This window comes from Grammomys surdaster, unplaced genomic scaffold (assembly GCF_004785775.1).
Source record: "Grammomys surdaster isolate TR1022 unplaced genomic scaffold, NIH_TR_1.0 270, whole genome shotgun sequence".
Classification (NCBI taxonomy): Eukaryota; Metazoa; Chordata; class Mammalia; order Rodentia; family Muridae; genus Grammomys; species Grammomys surdaster.
Window position 1 is genome coordinate 2099426 of NW_021604711.1, and position 18928 is coordinate 2118353.

At 44.6% G+C, this 18928-nt stretch overlaps 1 protein-coding gene across 1 annotated transcript in view; it reads left to right on the forward strand.

Moving 5' to 3' along the window:
* Positions 1 to 937: 937 nt before the first annotated feature.
* Positions 938 to 18928, forward strand: part of Tom1l2 (target of myb1 like 2 membrane trafficking protein) — a 119217-nt gene continuing 101226 nt past the window's right edge. The window contains exon 1 of the mRNA XM_028776455.1: positions 938 to 1080. Within this exon, the coding sequence (XP_028632288.1) occupies positions 1029 to 1080 (52 nt within the window). The 5' untranslated portion in view covers positions 938 to 1028. The remainder of the gene's footprint in view (positions 1081 to 18928) is intronic.

Sequence of the window (18928 nt, forward strand, 5' to 3'; positions counted from 1 at the left end):
TACAGAGACTGAGATGGAACCTTAATATCTATATTCTCATCCCAAACACTTCATACAGCACCAAATGAAATAACTTATTGCAGATCAAGAGAATGGATATAATAGCCAAATTCTAGAAGGAGTTATCAGTGGATGGGGTACCTCTCTTTTAATGAATCAGATCAGGCCAGGAAACTGGCTGATGGACCTTCTTCCTACTTGCTTTTGCTGTAGCAATTTTCTTTTTCAAAAGCCTATTAAGTCTCAGTACAAGTGTAAAATGACATGTGTGCTCATTTTACAGATGAGAAGGACCACGTTGGAGTCCTCACAGAAGAGTTACAAGAGAGATTTCAGTCATGTAACCTCTGATCATGGAATCATTTTGGAGCCTAAGCTCTTCCATCTTACCTTCCTAAGGACTCTGCTCACAGTAGACGCTTCGCTTGGTTGCTGGGGAACCAAGCACCACCACTTGGTTGCTAAGGGGAAGTCAGGCAATAAATATCCTGGGTGAAAGTTGATTTGTCACGTAACCACATTTCTGGGTGGGGAAACGTTTCTAACACCAACCAGACTTGAAGAAAACAAACGTTTCTCCAATCAGCACAGTCAAAGTGCTTCAACTTCTAGTTACGCTTTCTTTCTGCCCGCCTATTTACATGAATGACACATCTTTTATCCAATAATAGTAAAGATTCTCTGGACTGACCAACGTGCTAATGAATCAAAAAGAACAGCCACTCCACTGGAGGCGGGTCCGGGGGTTGTGCCGCTACGGCTGACGGAGACACCAGTGACTTAGCTTGCCTCGTGTCCAATCGGACGCCGCGGGGTGGGTGGGACTTCACTGAGAATGGAGTGTCGTCCAATCGGAGGTGGGCTGGTTAGACGCTACCCAATAGAGATGCACCCAGAGGGCGAGGTCAGGCCGGCGCTCGGCGTTCCCGAGGGTGGGGCGGGGGCAAGTGTCAGTCAGGGCAGAACACGGCGCGGGCAGCGGAGACCCGTGGCACACAGGCGTCCGGGCTGGAACGAGGCCCGCCGAGATGGAGTTCCTGCTGGGGAATCCGTTCAGCACCCCTGTAGGGCAGTGTCTTGGTAAGGCCGCGCGTGGGGCAGGCGTCGAGTGAGCCACAGCGGCTGACCGGGCTGGTGAGGTCTGCGGGCCTCCTCCCGGCACTGATAACACCTCACGTGCGGGTTGGGCCTCTGCCAATAAGTGGTGTCATCTCAAAGGTGGACTGGGTATCCTTGTCACGAGGCCTCTGTCTGACGCTGGTGCCACCTCACCCTACAAGGAGGCTCCCCTGTGGTGCAGATTGGACTTAGAGAGGCTCCCTGCATCCTTACCCATAGGGCCCAGCCTTTCAAGTCTCTCCCCAGAAGTAGTGTCCATGCTAGTCTGCTTACCCTCGTGTATTGGGAGATGTCCCTGGGAGTACTCTTTTCCAGGCATCTCGCTACATCTGCTCCCAGGGCCTCTGTCTCCCAGAGCCTTTGTGGAATGTAACTCCTTCCATCCTTGTCCCTGTTCATCGGTACCAATGGCTCTGAGGCTGGGCACTTGCCCAGAAAATGGCCCATGCTGCACGACTTCTAATTTGAGCTGCAACTTAGCCAGGCTGTAGGAGGGACAGAGAAGAGGGAGGCACTCGGGAAAGTGACTGGCTTGGCAGGGGAATGGCATGGCCCCAGATTCTTCTAGGCCTCCCAGGAAAGGAGGCAGGCAGCGCTGCTTTTTGATAAGCATTCCACTGGAACCCGGAAACTTGGACTCCAGTAGTGACTTTGCCAGGGACTCTCCTCTTGACCTTGTGCTCTTTATGTTTTGAAGTTCTCTTGTCTGCCACACGAGATATTTGATAAGATGTGGTGGCTCTCTTCAAGTTCTAAAGTTTTAAATCTTCCTTATTGATATTAAGTGTCTCCTTCCATTAACTCTTGTTCTCCCACTATAGTTAAATGGTAGTAGAGTAGTCGGAGCATCTGTCAATAGTATAAGGAGTTAGAGATGGGCAGCATGCTGCATAAGGAACAGCACAGGCAAAGGTACAATCATGTAGCCACTGTGAAGTTTCCTTACCGAAAAAGCCACTTGCAGACCGGGGACTGGTTCTGTGGTAGAGCATTAGCTCTACACAAAATCCTAGATTTGATCTCTGGCACTGCAAGTAATAAATAATAAAGCAATTTGGCCTTTCACCCAAGGCTTATGCCAACAGATCAGTCAAAAGTGCTGACTAGCTTAAAAACCAAACCAAACCAAACCAAACCAAACCAAAACTGTGTCTTGGGGCTGAAGAACTGGCTCACCGGTTAAAGGCGGTGGCTGTTGATCCAGATTCAAGTCCCGGCACCTGCATAGTGGCTCACAACTGGGTTGTAACTTAAGTTCCAGGGAATTGGTTGCCCTCTTCTGGCATCTTTTATATACATGGCAGGTAAATGGTGCACAGACAGGCAAACAAAATGCCCACATACGTATCATTTTTAAAAATTAAAGTTGGGTCTGCAGGTTGATTGAACTCATCTTTTATGAACTGGGATCTGTACTATTCTTATGGGTCTGACTAGTTCATGCAGTAGAGACTTGCTTATTTTCTACTTTGTATATGAATTTACAGCCTACTTTTCTGTTGTTAGAGAGGCCTGTGAACTTACTGAAGCTTCTTCTGTTGGTTAATTGGCATTTAGGAGCATTCTGTTCCTTTTTGATAAAGTGTCTTTATAAGTGATCATGAATACTGGAACCTGAAAGTCTTTTCCCACTTCTATAACACTTTGTTCTCTGATGTTCACTCAAGTATCTCTCTTTCTCTGTATATGTGTGTGCATGTAGATATTTCAATTTTATCTGTTTATATATAAACATATATATATGTGTGTGTGTGTGTATATGTAAATATTTCAATTTTATGTGTTTGTTTTGCCTTCATGTATGTCTATACACCACTTGCATTCCTTGTGCACACAGAGGCCAGAAGAGGGTGTTAACCCTGGAACTGGCGTTACAGACAGCTGTGAGCTGCCATGTGGGTGCTGAGAGTCAAACCTGGGTCGTCTAGGAGAGCACCAGTGCTCTTAACCACTGGGTCATCTCTCCAGCCTCCCCTCTCTTTTTGAAAAGATTTTATTTTATTTATGTATGTGTGTGCATGTGTCTGTGGGAGTATGTAGACATGTGTATAGGGTCTGTGTGGAAGAAGAGGACGGCATTGAGTCCCATGGAGCAGAGTTATAGGCATTTGTGATCTGGCTGATATGGGTGCTGGGATCCAAACCTGAGCTCTCGTGATTGGGCAGCAAGTGCTCTTCATCACCGAGTCATCTCTGCAGCCCTGACTGTGTTTCCCACTCTCCTTTCTTCTTACTCAGTTCCCTTTCCGTTTGCCCTCATCTTCAAGGGTCCTCTCACTGCAGTCCAAACTCACTTCTCAACCCAGTGTTGAGCTCAAGCCAGGGAACTTGAGGGTAGGAGGGTTAGGGGAAGGAAGCTGGGGCGTATGAAGGGCAGAATGTAGAAAGAAGGGCTGTAGGGCCATTTGAATGGATGTAAATAAGTAAATGTGTTAGATGTGACCTGAGTCAAATGGCCTTGGCTATGGAACCTCAGAAGGTTGTGTTGACCTTCCAAGCCGGAGGGTGACTGGCTGCTGAGCAAAAGGAGAGAAGGGTGGGGAGAGGCTTGTGTTCAGAGTGCTTGCTTTGAAGGGCTCATGTCTGCTAGTACTTGGTCTCTTAGCTGGAACATTGTAGAGACTCAGTAAGTTGGTCCATCTTTCTGTTCACAGCGGAACAGTTAAGTCAGGGTTGGTTTTTTTTTTCTATCAGAAGAGGCTATGTGTTCTGACTGGTTTATGATCTTTGAAGGAAAGTACCCTCCCCTTAGATCCACTATTGCTTATAAAGGGCATTTGAAGGGGTGGTTAAGTTTTTACATATTTATTTATTTTATGTATATGAGTGCTCTATCTGCATGTACATGTAGACCTGCATGGCAGAAGAGGGCATCAGATCCCATTACAGATGGTTGTGAGCCACCATGTGGTTGCTGGGAATTGAACTCAGGACCTCTGGAAGAGCAGTCAGTGCTCTTAACTGCTGAGCCATCTCTCCAGACTTAGGTGGTTTTTATTATGAGCATTTGTTCCTCTTGCAGAGGTCACAAGTTCAGTTCCCAGTATCCACATGGCAGCTCACAACCATCTATAACTGGAGTCACAGGGGATTTGACACTCTTTTTTAGCCTTTGTGGTATGTACATGATGCATATGCATACATACAGGTAAGCACACACAAAATAAATAGTAAGAAAAAGAAATTTGATCGTGAAGATAATCAAGAGACCCTGTTGGTAGGCAGTTACTAGTCAGCAGTGAGGCCTTAGTCATTTTAGTCTAGAAAATTGATAAATTGACAGATGGAAATTTTAATAGATGTTCTGTAGGATTGTGGCAAAGAGTAAAGGTGATTTTTGGTATTGTAATTTTTCAAAAGTATGTACTTATTCTGGGAATGGTGGTGAATATAGTAATCCCAGGAGGAGATGGAGCCGGTAGGAGCATGAGTTCAAAGCCAGCCTCAGCTACATTGAGAGTTTGAGGTTGTCATAGGTTATATGAGACCCTATTCCAAGAAACCATTATCAGCAACAAATGGTATGCTCTGGGCATGGGGAAAGAGTATACAGAAATAGCAACCACAAGACTAATACTTAAAACAGTGGCTGAGGGAGTGAAGAGATGTTTCATCAGTTAAAAACACTGGCTGCCCTTCCTGAAAACCCAGGTTTGATTTCCAGCACCCGCATGACAGCTCACAACCATTTGTTAACTCCAGTCTCCAGAACTCTGAGACTCTTCTGGCTTTGTGGACTGCATCAAGTATGCATGTGACACACAGACATATGTGTAGGCAAACCACCCATACACATAAAAATAATAAGTAGATAAAATTCGAAAAAAAATGTAATAGCAGCTACAGGGCTGGGGAGATAGCTCAGAAGTCAACAGCAGCAACTGCTCTTGTAAATGACCCAGGATCAGCTGCCAGTGGCCATGTGGTGGCTCACAATTGCCTATGACTCTAATTCCAGGGGCCCCAACATCCTTTTCTGATCTCCATGGGCTCCTACATGCTTGTTGTACACATACATGCACTCAGAGACGCATACACATGCACATAAAATAAAAATAAGTAGATATTTAAGTCAGTAGCTAAAAGTAGTTCTCCAAGGATCATTTGCTCCATCTAGCTGTTTTGTGACTGGTTGTCCTTCCCACTTTAGAGATGAGGAAACTGTGGTTCTGAGAAGAGAAACGACTGTTTCACCAGTAGGTTCGAGAGCCAGGATCTTTGGACTTGGGATTTAGGGCTTTGGGAGAAAACACAGAGCTGCCTGGGCTGGTGACGAGAGGTAGGCATTTGATGTCAGAAGAGAGTAAAGGAAGGGGCAGGTATGTCATCTAAGGTACTCTGCAGGCCAAGAGGAGGGTCTGGTGAGGAGAGAGGTGGCTGCGGGGAATGAGGTAGGTAAGGTTCAATGACAAGATGAAGCCCTACTTTGGGTGGGCAATATTGAAGATGACTTTTTTTTCTGTGCTAGGATTTGAAGCCAGTGCTAAATGTAGATTTCACTAATTGGCTTCAACTTTTTTTTTTTTTAAGATTTATTTATTTTCTGTGTGTGAGTACACTGCCTTCAGTCACACCGGAAGAGGGCATCAGATCTCATTATAAATGGTTGGGAGCCACCATATGGTTGCTGGGAATTGAACTCAGGACCTCTGGAAGTACTCTTAACCACTGAGCCACCTCTCTAGCCCTGCCTTCAACTTTTAGTTTCTAGACTTTATTTTCTCATCCATAAAGTACTTATTAGCTGCACATACCTTGTACCTTGTGTCTTGGTCTTCTGAATACCTGTAAAGTCCTAGGCCTTGGGAATACAGATATTTGTGGAGTTATGCTTGGACCCAGGTCATGAGTGGTAGGCAAGTGTGGGTATTCAGATATTTAAAAGCTACCATCAAGGAGCCTTTAGGAGAGAAAACATCCTTACTAAACATCTCCTGGGCTGGAGTGTCTGACGAGGAAATAATTGTAGACTTCTAATGTGGTGGTGTTTGGTTCAGTACTTAGTCTGCTCATGTAGTACTGGCAGCCAAGAACGAAGTCTGACATAGCTATTTGGCATTTCACATAGGGATCCTGACCTTTGTTCTGGAAGTTGCTCATGACTAGACTGTGTAGTTTGAGGCTAAGAAATGTGGAAGAAAAAAATTAAATTTGAGGTATGACTGTTCAATGTCAACCTTCTATACTCAGCAGGGTTGAATGAAGTTGAATGCCATGTATCAGGAGTTCCCAGGTCAGGTCCCTGGTGTTCTGTATATGCATGCCATTTCATTGCATTGGCTAGACATGTTTTCAGATATTCATTTCACTTCAAAGATTGTCTCTTTTCTTCAAAGTATCTCAGCCATAGACAGGAGGCAGATAATCAGGCACAGTGTTTGTGGTGTTGGACATGAAGTACTTCCCAGTGTCCTATGAATGGGAAAGGAAGAACTCTAGCCTGACTATTTATATCAAGAATAATTAGTTGTCCTTCTGAGTGCTGTAATGGTTGGCAGTTGTGCAAAGCCCTTTGGCCTTGTCATTTTCTCTTTCAGTACAACTGTGTAAGACACATACAAAGAGGCTAAAAGGAACTTACAATGTCTCACTTTGGAACTTAACATTACTAAGCAACAACATGCAGACTCAGTGCACAGAACATCACTGAATCCTCAGAACACTGAATTATTTGAGACTTACAATTTCCGCTGACTTAAAGAAATTCCAGCTTTGGGAAACTAAGAGACTTGTGCAGGCCAGTGACAGAGTGAAGCTTGGAATTTGCTCCTGGTGAGTGGCCACTTGGCATTGTCCCGTATGTCACTTCTCGGACTCAGAATGCATAATTCATCAGCATCAGACGGCAGAGGCCTGCTAAGGCCCCACTCAGGGTTTCTGAGGCATGCTCTAGAAGTTTGCATCTCTAATCAGCTTTCTACCCATGCTGCTGCTCTTGCTGGAACGCTTTGAGAATCATTGCTATAGACAGAATGTTTCACTTCTTTGTATCTTTTCTTTATCCTTCTTCAAACATTACATATGGACTTTTGGAGACTATCTCTAAAGGGTAACTATTTCAAATTCATTTCCTCAGACATTCAGTGGCTTTATATGCCCACCTGTGTGGGGAAAATATTGGCCACAGCTGTGGAGTCCCACATGCAGGAGGAAGTCTAAGGTTCCAGAGGCTGGGGGCTTTGGCGGGGGCAGGCCCCAATGACACGAGGAAGTCCTTGTTTCCAAAAGGGTTTATTGTCATGGTAGGTGGTGGATGGATCTGGGTGTACCCCCCTAAAAACTCAGGGCAGTCCCGAGTTATATAGGGAGGGAGAAAGGGGGAGGATCGGAGGAGGATCTGGGGAGGTATGCTTAATTTGCTGTGCCCTCTGGCCTTCATTAGTATGTAAATCCCTAGGGCCTGAGGCCTCTAGTAACACCCTCTACCTGTGCACTTTGGGAGGGGCTGTCTGGCCTACATGACTGAACAATGTAATTCTATGGAGACTAGACTGATTTTCAGGATCCTGGGTTCTGGGGACGCACCAAACTCCTGCTGGTTCTCACGAAGATTCTCGGGGTTCTAGGCAACTGCCCAGCCATGACCCAGAATACCCTTAAGCAGTCCCACACACCTGTGCTAAGCATTTACCAGGTTGTTCAGTCAAAGAACTTGGAGGGTCCCTAGATCATATAAGACAGAAAGTGACTCGGTAAGATTGGACAAGTTAATGAAATAAGATAATAAAGGAGAGGAGGCAGTATTAATAAGAAAGTATTAAAAAGAAAAGATGCTCTTAATCTTAAATCTTAGAATCATTTAGTTTTCACAGCACTGGTGTAAGGAGATACTGTTATCATCTCTGATTTGCAGATGGGAACCATCAAGGCAGCACAAAGATGTGCTAACCTTTTTGGGGTCTCATGACTAGTAGAGAGGGAGCACCCTGCTCCTAGCGTTGCACTGGGCTGCCCATAGCAGTTACAGAAAGATCATTTTCTCTTAGCATCAAAGCTCCACCCGTGCAGAATGAAAAAGGCAGGTCCTACTCAGAAATTAGTTACAGATAGTGACACTTGCTCCAAGGTCAGGGATAGGGACACTTCCTAAGAACCTCCATTGGAGATGAAAGGGGCAGGCCATTGCCTGGACAGATTATAAAACACCAGACTAGAAGGACACAGGAGGGCTCAGCTGTTTTTTTCTCCTCCGATGCTTAACATCTGCAAGCATAGGGCTTCTAGGAGTGCCACAACCCAGGGCACTATTTGGAATAGTTCACATTCTCATATAAAAAAAATCAGTGACAACTACAAAGAAAACAGAAAAAAAAACAGAAAGATTCAAAGGAGAATAAAATACTCATCATACACTTCCTTACAAGTTCCTTGAGATTTTTCTTGTTTTTGTCTATGTTTTATTTCATGGAAAGCAATATCCTCTACCCTCTCAGCATATTCCTGTATAACTTCTTAGTTATGTACTTTCTGACTTAGATTTGAGATTCTTAGAGGAAGGGTGATAAACACTGTGCTTTGAGGAGAATCACAGTAGTGATGTTGCTCTTGGCCTGGCAGATAAATCAGCTAGAATGTTTTGATTGACCCAGAAGTCTGGAAGGATATAGCATTTGAGTTTTGGGGGCTGAGCCAGCTTGTTTTTCCTTTTTGAAATTTTTTTATTTGTGTGTGTGTGTGTGTGTGTGTGTCCATGTTCAGGGAAGTCAGAAGGGGTCGTCAGATCCCCTGGACCTGGAGTTTTAGATGGTTGTGAGCTGCTGTGAGGGTGCTGGGAACCGAACACAGGTCGTCTGGAATCCTAGTGGTCTTAACTGCTGAGCCTCCTTTCTAGCCCCCCAGCTGGTTTAACTCTTTAACTTACCTTATGTATGTGTACAAGTGTGGCTGTGCTCAGTACCACAGTGCCCGGTAGAAGGCAGAGGACACTGCTAGGGAGTCAGTGATCTCCTGTCATTTTATGAAATCCAGACTTGAACTCATGTCATCAGGCCTGTGTGGGAGTGCCTTTACCCACTACTGAGCCATCTCTCTGGGCATTACTATGTTTAGAAAGAGGGTTATACAAGCTAGTTTCAGACTTTGTCCCTATGTTGTGTTCCTTTCTCCTGACAAAAGATTCTCTTTGATTTTCTTCATCTGAACATCAAGCCTGTTACCGCCATTCTTCAAGCTGCCTCAGAGAGCCTCCTTCTGTTTGTGGCATAGTCTACCTTCCAACTCACACAGTTGTTATTGCCAATAGAAAGCAAAATGTGCTACTGTCGCCTAGTTTTACCTATGCACTGTATGTATTGTTCCATGAGGGCATCTGTGTCCAGTCATTTTCTCTCTCTAAAACATCTTAGTAAAATGCATATAACACCATTTATATGCATGCAACACCATTTTTATACCCGGGTTTGTATATAGAGACCAGAGGACAACCTCATGTGTCCTCCTTAGGAACTGGCAAGGTCTCTCATTGGTTTGAGGCCTATAAGTTAGGCTAGACTAGCTGGCTAGTGAGCCCCAAGAATCCTCCTGTCTTTGCTTCCCCAGTGCTCCTTTTGGTAGTGTGTGTGTGTGTGTGTGTGTGTGTGTGTGTGTGTGTATGTGTTTACACAGCAAATTTTACTGATGATATTCAAGAGAGTAGGACTTCCTAGGCCCTTCCTGTTATTGTGGGCATCTGGGATGGAACCTATGAGGGAGATGCTTAGTGTCGGGGGCTGAGTTGGGACAGGGACTCCTCAGCAGCTGGGGGCCTCTCTCTTGCTCTCATGTCCTTGCTGGGGTGGGTGGTCCAGGGCTTCTTACTCTTTGGAAGCCATGTAGGCCATAAGGTCCACCACCCTTTAGCTGTAACTGTATTCATTGTCTTACCAGGGAATGAGCTTTACAGAGTTGTTTTTGAGAGCAGTGCCAGCACCATCATCAAAGGTGGAAGAATAGGCATCACTGTTAAAATTGCAGGCACTGAACCACTGAGCTATGTCCCCAGCTCTTCTTGGCCAAATATCTTGCAAACTTAATTTTCTTTAATTCTCAAAAATTCCAGGTAGGTAATGTCATTCATATACATAGATATTGTTTGTCTTAAAGAGACATGGACTTGATATGTTACTCAGAGTGACCTTCAACCCCTGGGCTCAAGTGATGCCCTCAACCCAGCCACCCACACAGCAGAGTCTACAGTGCACATCACTCATGTGCATGAGTGCATGACTCATATGTTATTGCCTCTGCCTCCAAAGTGCTGGGATTAAAGGCCTGAGCCACCACGTCCGAGCCACCACGCCTTGCTGCCAGCTGCTGTTTTTACCATCGGTGAAGTGCTGTCTTGGTAGTCTGGGAGGCATGTCAAAAATTTTCTTTGGGGTTTTATTTTTTAAATTAAGTGCAATAAAGAACAACTCACTCTATCCCAAACTAGTCTGGAACTCACTGTAGCCCAGGCTGGCCTTCAAGTAATGCAATAATCTTTGCCTAAAACTCCTGAGTGCTGAGATTATAAATGTGAGCCACCAAATCCAGCTCCAGAGACAGATTTCATCTCAGAAAATTGGGCTGAGATGCCTAGAACTGAAGGACCATCCTCAAGGTTCATGGTTTGTAAGTGCCACAGTGGGGACTTGACCTACTTGACTGTAGGCACACCTTTTTTTTGTGCTAATTTATTGGGCTCTTATATCTGCCATCCTTCTATCCTTTATTCCACCCTAATCCCTTCTAATCTCTCAACACTAGGTTAGAGAGAAAGAAGGTTAGAGGGGAAAGGGGCCATAGACCTCTTTAGACTACTGTCTGCTGATTTGGGTGTTGAGTTCCCTGGGGCATATCCAACGTTTTCGTTGTCAGAATATCTCCAACCAGCAATCCAGCAATAACAAATGCAATAGCAGGAAGTGGCAGCAGGGGGAGCACCCGATGCCCCTGGCCCTCTGGGGTTCTCTATTTATACTCTCCCCAAGAGTCCCAGAGGTAAACTATCTGCACCTGGTAAAACACACACACACACACACACACACATACACACACACACACACAGAGAGAGAGAGAGAGAGAGAGAGAGAGAGAGAGAGAGAGAGCGAGCGAGCACACAGGACAATCATAGTTATCTGCTGTGGACAATCTGAAGCAGCCCCATATTCCAGGGGCCACCACATCCAGCTTCAGAGACAGATTTCATCTCAGAAAATTGGGCTGTGAATCTTTGAGAACTGGTGGCGAGAACAGGGACCCTTAAAAGAAATACTGTTAAGCACCCCCTTTACTTTTGCTGCTACTCCAGGGATAAATCTTATAGTTCTGGCAGATCATTAGTCAAAGCAAGGAAATGTGGCCTCAGAAATTGTGTTGCTGGGGAATTTGAAAGCTGAATTTGCTAATGCCTTCTAGAGAGAGAATCAGATTCTTAGGTTAACTTCTGAAACAATTCCTCTTCCACTCCTCCTCCTCCTCCTTCTCCTCCTCCTCCTCCTCCTCCTCTATTCCTCCTCCTTCCTCCTCTATTCCTCCTCCTTCTCCTCTTCCTCCTCCTCTTCTTCCTCCTCCTCTTCCTCCTCCTCTTCTTCTTCCTCCTCCTCCTCCTCTTCCTCTTCTTCCTCCTCCTCTTCCTCCTCTTCCTACTTCATGTGTATGGTATTTTGCCTGCATGTGTGTGTATGCACCACAAGCCTACCTGAAGCCTGCCGAGGTTAGATGAGGACTTCAATCCCTTGGATCTGGAGTTACAGGTAGCTGAGCCACCATGTGTGTCCTTTGAGAGCAAGTGATCTTAACCACCAAACTACCCTTTCAGCCCCAACTTTGTAAATTCCTAAACCAGCAACTCAAAGAGTCACAGGGTTCCAGATAAGATAGCCCTAGCTTCCTTTAGCCTCTCTCATTTGTACAGAAAAAAACAGGCCCAGAGAGGGTAGGCCTATGCTATTTTTACCCTCACAAACACTTTTGACACCAAAATGTGAAAACTGATACCAACGGGAGTCCTATAATACTGTTCAGTTCTACCACTGCTTGGAGTGGGTGCAGACCCCACTGGGTAGGAGTTGACTCCTACACAACTGTCCCACTGTCTCACTTCATGCATCAGTGAGCCTTCGTTACTACCTCTGTGCTTCTGAGTAGCCAGCTCCGAGGTAGGAACTCTTATGACACTTTCTCCTGCTTGATAATTTGCCACAGCAGCTTACAAAATTCAGCACGCTCTACTCTGGCTGATGTAAAGGATTCAGCCCATGAACAGCCAAGTGGAACAGTGCATAGGACAAGAAAAGGAAGATGTGCATGAGGCTTCCGTCCACCATCTCCCAGCACCTCTGCATGCTGCAGTCTGAGCTCTTACAGCCCATCTGTTAGGGTCTATGGAGGCATCAGCAGGGTAGCTATGGTTGATTACATGCCATTGTCCAGGGCTTGCTTGGCTTCAGAGCCACACCCTTCAGTGGGGTGGGGTCGTTATGGATTGAAAGTTCCAACCTTTTGAACTTGCCTTGGTCTTTGTGGCAATTAGCTCTCCTGCTGAAGCTATCTCAGGGTCCCCCACTGCCAGTACCTCATCCAGGCTGAGCATGGTGGCACATACCTTTAATTCTAGCACTTGGAAGGCAGAGACAGTCAGATTTCTATGAGTTCAGGGGCCAGCCTGGTTTACCTAGTGAATTCCAGACCACTGGGACTGCACAGAAAAACCCTGTCTTAGAAAACAAAACACCCTCCCACAGAGAAAATGCAAAACAAAAGACACCACTCCAGTTTGTGCCAGGAATCTGAACAAAGGCCACAAGTGCTTCTCCTGTCACCATAGGAGCTTTCCCAAGGTCCCACACTGAGTCAGTTTCATGACACCCACAGGGCTTTCTATTTACCCACAGTTTCTTGCCAGTCATTCTGTTTGGCTATTTGTTATGGTAGAGAGGCTCAATGAGGCAGTATCCAGATGCCATTTAGTAGAGGGGCACTTGACTCACTCATGGAGGTAAATACTTTTATTGTAAGTTAATCTCCTGATTCAGACTGCTTGGTAGGAAGAACAGTGTGGCTTAGCCCCAGGTTTGATGGCTTAATGAAACTGGTCCCTAAAACCACCTTTAGCTTCTGTTTTCTTGGCTTTTTCTGGCACTCATTTCAAACAGAGAAATATGTCTCAGGCAAGGACCTGGGATGCCTGGGATTGGTCAGCATTCTGAAACTGCTTTGCTGTGTGACTTCAGGTAGGTCGTGCCCTACTTGTTTATGTATGTGAATTACAGGTTCTTCAGATTCATTCCCAGTCCTGCAATGTAAGGACAAATTTTATAAGACAAAAGGTGGCTTTTACTTTGTCTTGAAACTTTTACCCTTTCATAGGAGTAGTCTTAAGAATCCAACTTATATGTGTGTGTACGCATATTTATATACTTCATATATAATAAATATTGTATATTTGCTTTCTGATGTTTTCACTGAGATATGGTTTTCCTATTTTGTTTTTTGAGATGGAGTCTTATGCTTTTCCTATAGGAAATACAATGTACAAATCTTAGTTGATACATTCTTGACAAATGTGTGCATTTGTAGTCTGCAGCCTGCCAAAACATGGACAGCCAACCTCACACAAGACAGGTTGTGTTTTGTTTTGTTTTGTTTTGATGCCCCTCCTCAGGCAGGCTTCCTGTCAGCATACCTGCGGAGGCAGCCACTGATCTTGTCTGTCTCTGTAGGTGACTGTTGCCTGTCTGGAGGTGCAGCTAAGTGGAGTTACATGGCGTGTGTTGTTTTGTGCTGTCTTCTTGCCTTGAGAAATCCTAGACCTGTATGGTATTTTCACCACTTGCTACTCTGAAAGGTCATGAAATTTGGCTTCCTTCCAGTCTCCCTGAGCTGCTATGGTTGAGAAGTGAGGGCCCTCTGCCAGGGCCCCACCATATTGTCTGCTGAATGTGCTGGACGAGATGGAAAGAACAGTTTGATTTTCAGTTTCTAGGTTGAGTTTGTTTCTATAATTGTTGGTGTCGCAGTCTCTCTTGTCAGCTGGGCACATTTGATCCGCCAGCAGAGAAGACTAACTCTGACACCCGAAAATGTCACTTGCAATGGCATGTTTCTAAAAAGGTGTCCATGGGACACATTCCTTTCAGTTTCATATGTACATAGGACAGACGGCTCCAGGGGTGAGCAGTGTGAGAAGAAGGGAAGTTAGCAGGCAGAGAATCTTTGTCTGTAGGCTTCACTGCTGGGGTTTGTTTCTTCTGTTTGTCTTCACAGAGTCCATAACATTTGTTTCATCTTGGTTTTTTGCCTTCTCTGACTTGGTCTAGCCCTGATCTGCCTGACCAGTTGCTCTTAGCTGGCCTCCTTCCCTGTTCTCCTTCCCTTTCTATATTGTATACCCTATATGTGGGACAAACCTGTTGGAAACCTCCTGGGACTCCGCATCTCCTGAACTGCTTATAAGCGCTGCTGGTGTAGGAGGCCCGCACTGGCTGGGCTCCTCCCTGCCTCCTTGCAGGCCTTATGCAAGTGCTCTGCTGTTCTTGTGCTCTCCCTGGTTGTGTATAGCATGTTATGGCTCCTGTGTAGTAGTCTCACTTGCTTGTGGTTTAGATCCATACATAACTCCTTCCAGGTCTAGTTTAAGGCTTTATGCTGACAAAAATTCCTAATCTGTAGTGGTATGGCATTTTATACATATTTGATAAATATTTGACTATTTAAGTGTGGTCATTAGCCTTTGGTTCTGGAATAGGGTTGAGTGGCCTCTCTAGCTGTCAGTGTACTTACAGGCTTCCTATCTTCTATGTGAAAAAATACATCAGAGAGGAGGAATAGGATTTACCCTGACAGTGTACTGGTGGGAGGAAGAGAGGAATCATGTTTATCCCTCTGGTGTTGGAGGAAGCTGCTTTCATTTCAGTGCTCAGTGGGCTGTAGGCTGCAGCACATAAGCTATGTGTTTGGAACCAAGTCTATTTCTTGTTTGTAGCCTTTTCTATGGAAGTTTTAAGGACGTGGTCCTAAAAGTGAGCTATGTAATTTTACCTCTCTTATATGACTTTCTTAGAGTAAAAACCCAGCAGGATCGAAGCCCAGTGTGGCCCACACCACAGCCTGCTGGTGTCATCTCCCTCACCTGGCTTCCTGTGGAGTTGTGTATGGGGCACGTCAGTGAGCTCCAGTGTAGACTGTTCCGCCCCATCTATATGCATACTACCTAGCACAGGTTTTGTCTTGGGTCAGGACACAAGTGAATCAAAGCCTCCCTTCCAAAAAAAAATAGTTAGTTGCTTTATGGAACTGTGGTCCTGAGAAAGTGACAAGGGAGACTTGTCTCCAGAACCTTTCAGAAAGATGGTTAAAAAATCAACTGTGTCTTCCTGATTGAGCCACACTCCAGTGCACAGAGCAACTCTCTAGACTTGTGGTTTTATTTTGGCACAGTATATATGCAAATAATACAGTACTTGTCACCACACCATGCTAAATATAGAATTCAATGGTAATAAGTACATTCACATTTAATGTCCTTGTGCACCCACTGCAACCATCATTTCCAGAATGGTTTAAAATGTTTCCCAAATGGACTGTGTGTCCATTAAACTCTAACTCTCCATTCCCTCATGTTGCCAAGCAACTGCCATTCTATATTCTATCTATGAACCTGACTGCTCAAAAGCTCCATATAAATGAAACTAGTATATGTCTTTTAAAAGCCAGCTTGACGCATTTGCTATATCTTCAGGGCTCATCCATGTTAGAGTACATGTCAGATTTTTTTTGAGGCAGGGTCTCACTATGTATCCTTGGCTAGCTTGGACCTCTTTGTATACCAGACTGGCCTTAAACTCACAGAGATCCTCCTGCCTCTGCCTCTGAATGTAGGAATTAAAATCGTGTGCCACCACACGCACCTTTTCTTCTTTTTAAATGCTGAATAATATTTCATTTTATGGCCAGACTATATGTCCTGTAATTCGATCGTTACTGATGGACACTTAGGCTAATTCTGCCTTTTGACTATTTTGAATAATACCATTATGAATAGGGATGCATAAGCATCTTTTCCTAGTTAGGACTACTATTGCTGTGACGAAACAGCGTGACCCAAAGCAAGCTGTGGCGGAAAGGGCTTATGTCGGTTACACTTCCACATTGTATTTCATCAGTGAAGGAAGTCAGGACAGGAACTCAAACAAGGCAGGAACCTGGAGGCAAGATCTGATGCAGAGGTCATGGAGGGGTGCTGCCTACTGGATTGCTTCCTCTAGTTTACTTGGCCTGTTTTCTTACAGAACCCAGAAGTACCAGTCCAGGAATGGCAACCACTCACAATGGGCTGGGTCCTCCCCCATTAGTCACTAATTTTAAAAATTCCCTACATGCTTACCTTCAGCCCGATCTTAGGGAGGCATTTTCTTAGTTGAACCTCCCTCCTCTCACATGACTTTGGTTTGTATCAAGTTGACATAAAACCATCCAGCACACGTCTGTTGGAATTCTTGCTTTTTATGTATTTGGGCACATAGCCAGAAATAGAATTGCTGGGTAATATGGTAAACCAACTTTTAATTTATTTCTCCAATTTTTTAATTTCTTCTTAATTTTAAAAAAATGTATGTGTATGTGTGTGCATGCCTGCTAGTCTGAATGAGCACCACATGCACGTGTAATTTTTTAACAAAGAAATTAGCATTTTATTTTTTTCCTCCCAGGAATTATCAATATCTTAGACACAGACCACATTTTGGAAATAGGAGAAGGTATACCATATTATCATGAGATGATAAATATGTCCATATTTCAACAGTCTCTGAAAAGAGCAGGAAAGAGCTCAATAGAACTTATTTTTAAGTGCATGAGGTTAAGACCAAGTATAATGAACAATATTAATGCTATTGGTAATTATAAGAAGTAACTGAATGTCTTAGTATTGAAGCACTTGGGTTCTAAGTCAACATGTAAGAACACGGGCCTTCTGAGTCTTGTGGTGAAGAACAGCTTCTTTCCTACCTCTCAGCACAGGCTTTGTGTGATGTTTCCAGTATAAGTAGTGAAGAACTGAGAATTTCACATTTCCAGTAACCATTGAAGTATTTCCCTCTGAGGTGTTCTTCAGACTCTTCTCCCTTCCATCTTAACTGTGCTCCCTTGCAGGTTCCACCGGGCACCTACATTTAAGATCCATGCATTTAAAAGTAGAATTAACTTTTCAGATATTAAACATACAAGCTATCTTATACAGAAAGCCCTAACCAGCCAACTTTTTTGCCTTTTGTTTGGTTTGGTTTGTTTTCGAGACAGGGTCTTTCTACATAACCCTGGCTGGCCTGGAACAAGCTCTTTAGACCAGGCTGCCTCTGCTTCCAAAGTGCTGGGATTAAAGGAATGCACCACCATGCCCAGGTTGCCAGCCAACTTTTGATTTCTTGGGGTACCTATACTGTTTTTCAAAGCAGCCATTCCATTTTCCATTTGTACCAAAAGTGCACCAGGGATCATATTTCTCCGTACCTTCCCTGATACTGTTTTTCTGGTTTTGTTAATAACAGCCATGTTAATGAGTGTGAAGGCTGTTTACATATCTTTAGGGGTATTTTATGAAGTACCTACATAGAACCAAAATTAAGATGTGTTTCTAGAAAAGGGCAGAGCCTAAGAGCCATGGGTAAAATATTTTGTTTTGCAGCATTCCATATTTCCTGGGATGGCACAGTATGGTGATTGTGACAAAAAAGTCTTTTCTTGAAGTTGATTCTAGTCAGCTGGTGCTATAGGTTTAGAGTCAAGGTAGAACCTAGTCTGTGAGATTACTCATGGTTATGTGACAGAATTATAACACTTAGTTAGAGTGTTAGCATTGTTCTGTCTTTCAGTGATTTCATGCCTCCTAGCGGGGCAGCTCCCTGCCGTGGATACCCAGTCTGGCAGGTATTATCCTGGGAAACAGGATGAGGGATGAGCCTCTTCCCCAGGGCCCTGAGTACCTTGTTGAGTTTAGGAGTTTCTGCTGAGAGATATGCAGACACACATTATTTCAAGTATCCAGGATGAGCCTGTGTGATGGAAGAGAGACAAAACCAATGGGAGGTTCGGGAGAGATGGTTAATTTACTGTGTGGTGTGGAGAGAAGAGCATTCCTGAGGTGCCCGGACCTAGTTTTGAAGGATAAGCAGGGGTTGTTGACCAGAGAGGGATAAGCGTTTGGAGGCAGAAAAAGATGCCCTTCAGTTTTTTACTGAAATCACTGATTGAGGTTCTTTTGTGAGAGAATGTTTCTAGGAGTCTTCTGCTTTAAGTCTTGATAGGCTTGGGGTACTGGCTGTGATACGATCCCTGGCTCAGAGCTCTTTCGAGGGAAAGGACAGAGGCTGCAGTGGGGAGGGATTTGGTCTGTTGGGTATAGCCATCAGCTCTGTCATGGGGCTGTAAGGCTGCTTTGGGGGAAGGCATGCATATCAACCATCCTGTTGGGTTGGCAAGAGGAAGGATGTGATATGTCTTAGATGGCTTGAAGAGGTCTTCCCATGGTAGTTTTCTATGCAGAGGCTCTGTCTCTGGCCTTTTATGCCAGACAGACACCCCAGAGCACTTTGTCCTTCATTCAATTTGTGTAACATACAAATACCATATGACATAGACCCATTCTTGTTTTTAAACTATTAGGCAATATAGGAGCCTCTGTTCTTTATGAGTAAGTCCATTACCACCTTCACTGTACTCCAGGAGGTAATGCCTGGCAACTTCTTATCAACTGGTTGTTTCCCCTGAGGTTTCTTTTATATAAATGGGGGCCTATGTAGCCTGTGCTTGTTGTAGCAGCATGTTTCCATCTGTCATGCGCATGTCAATC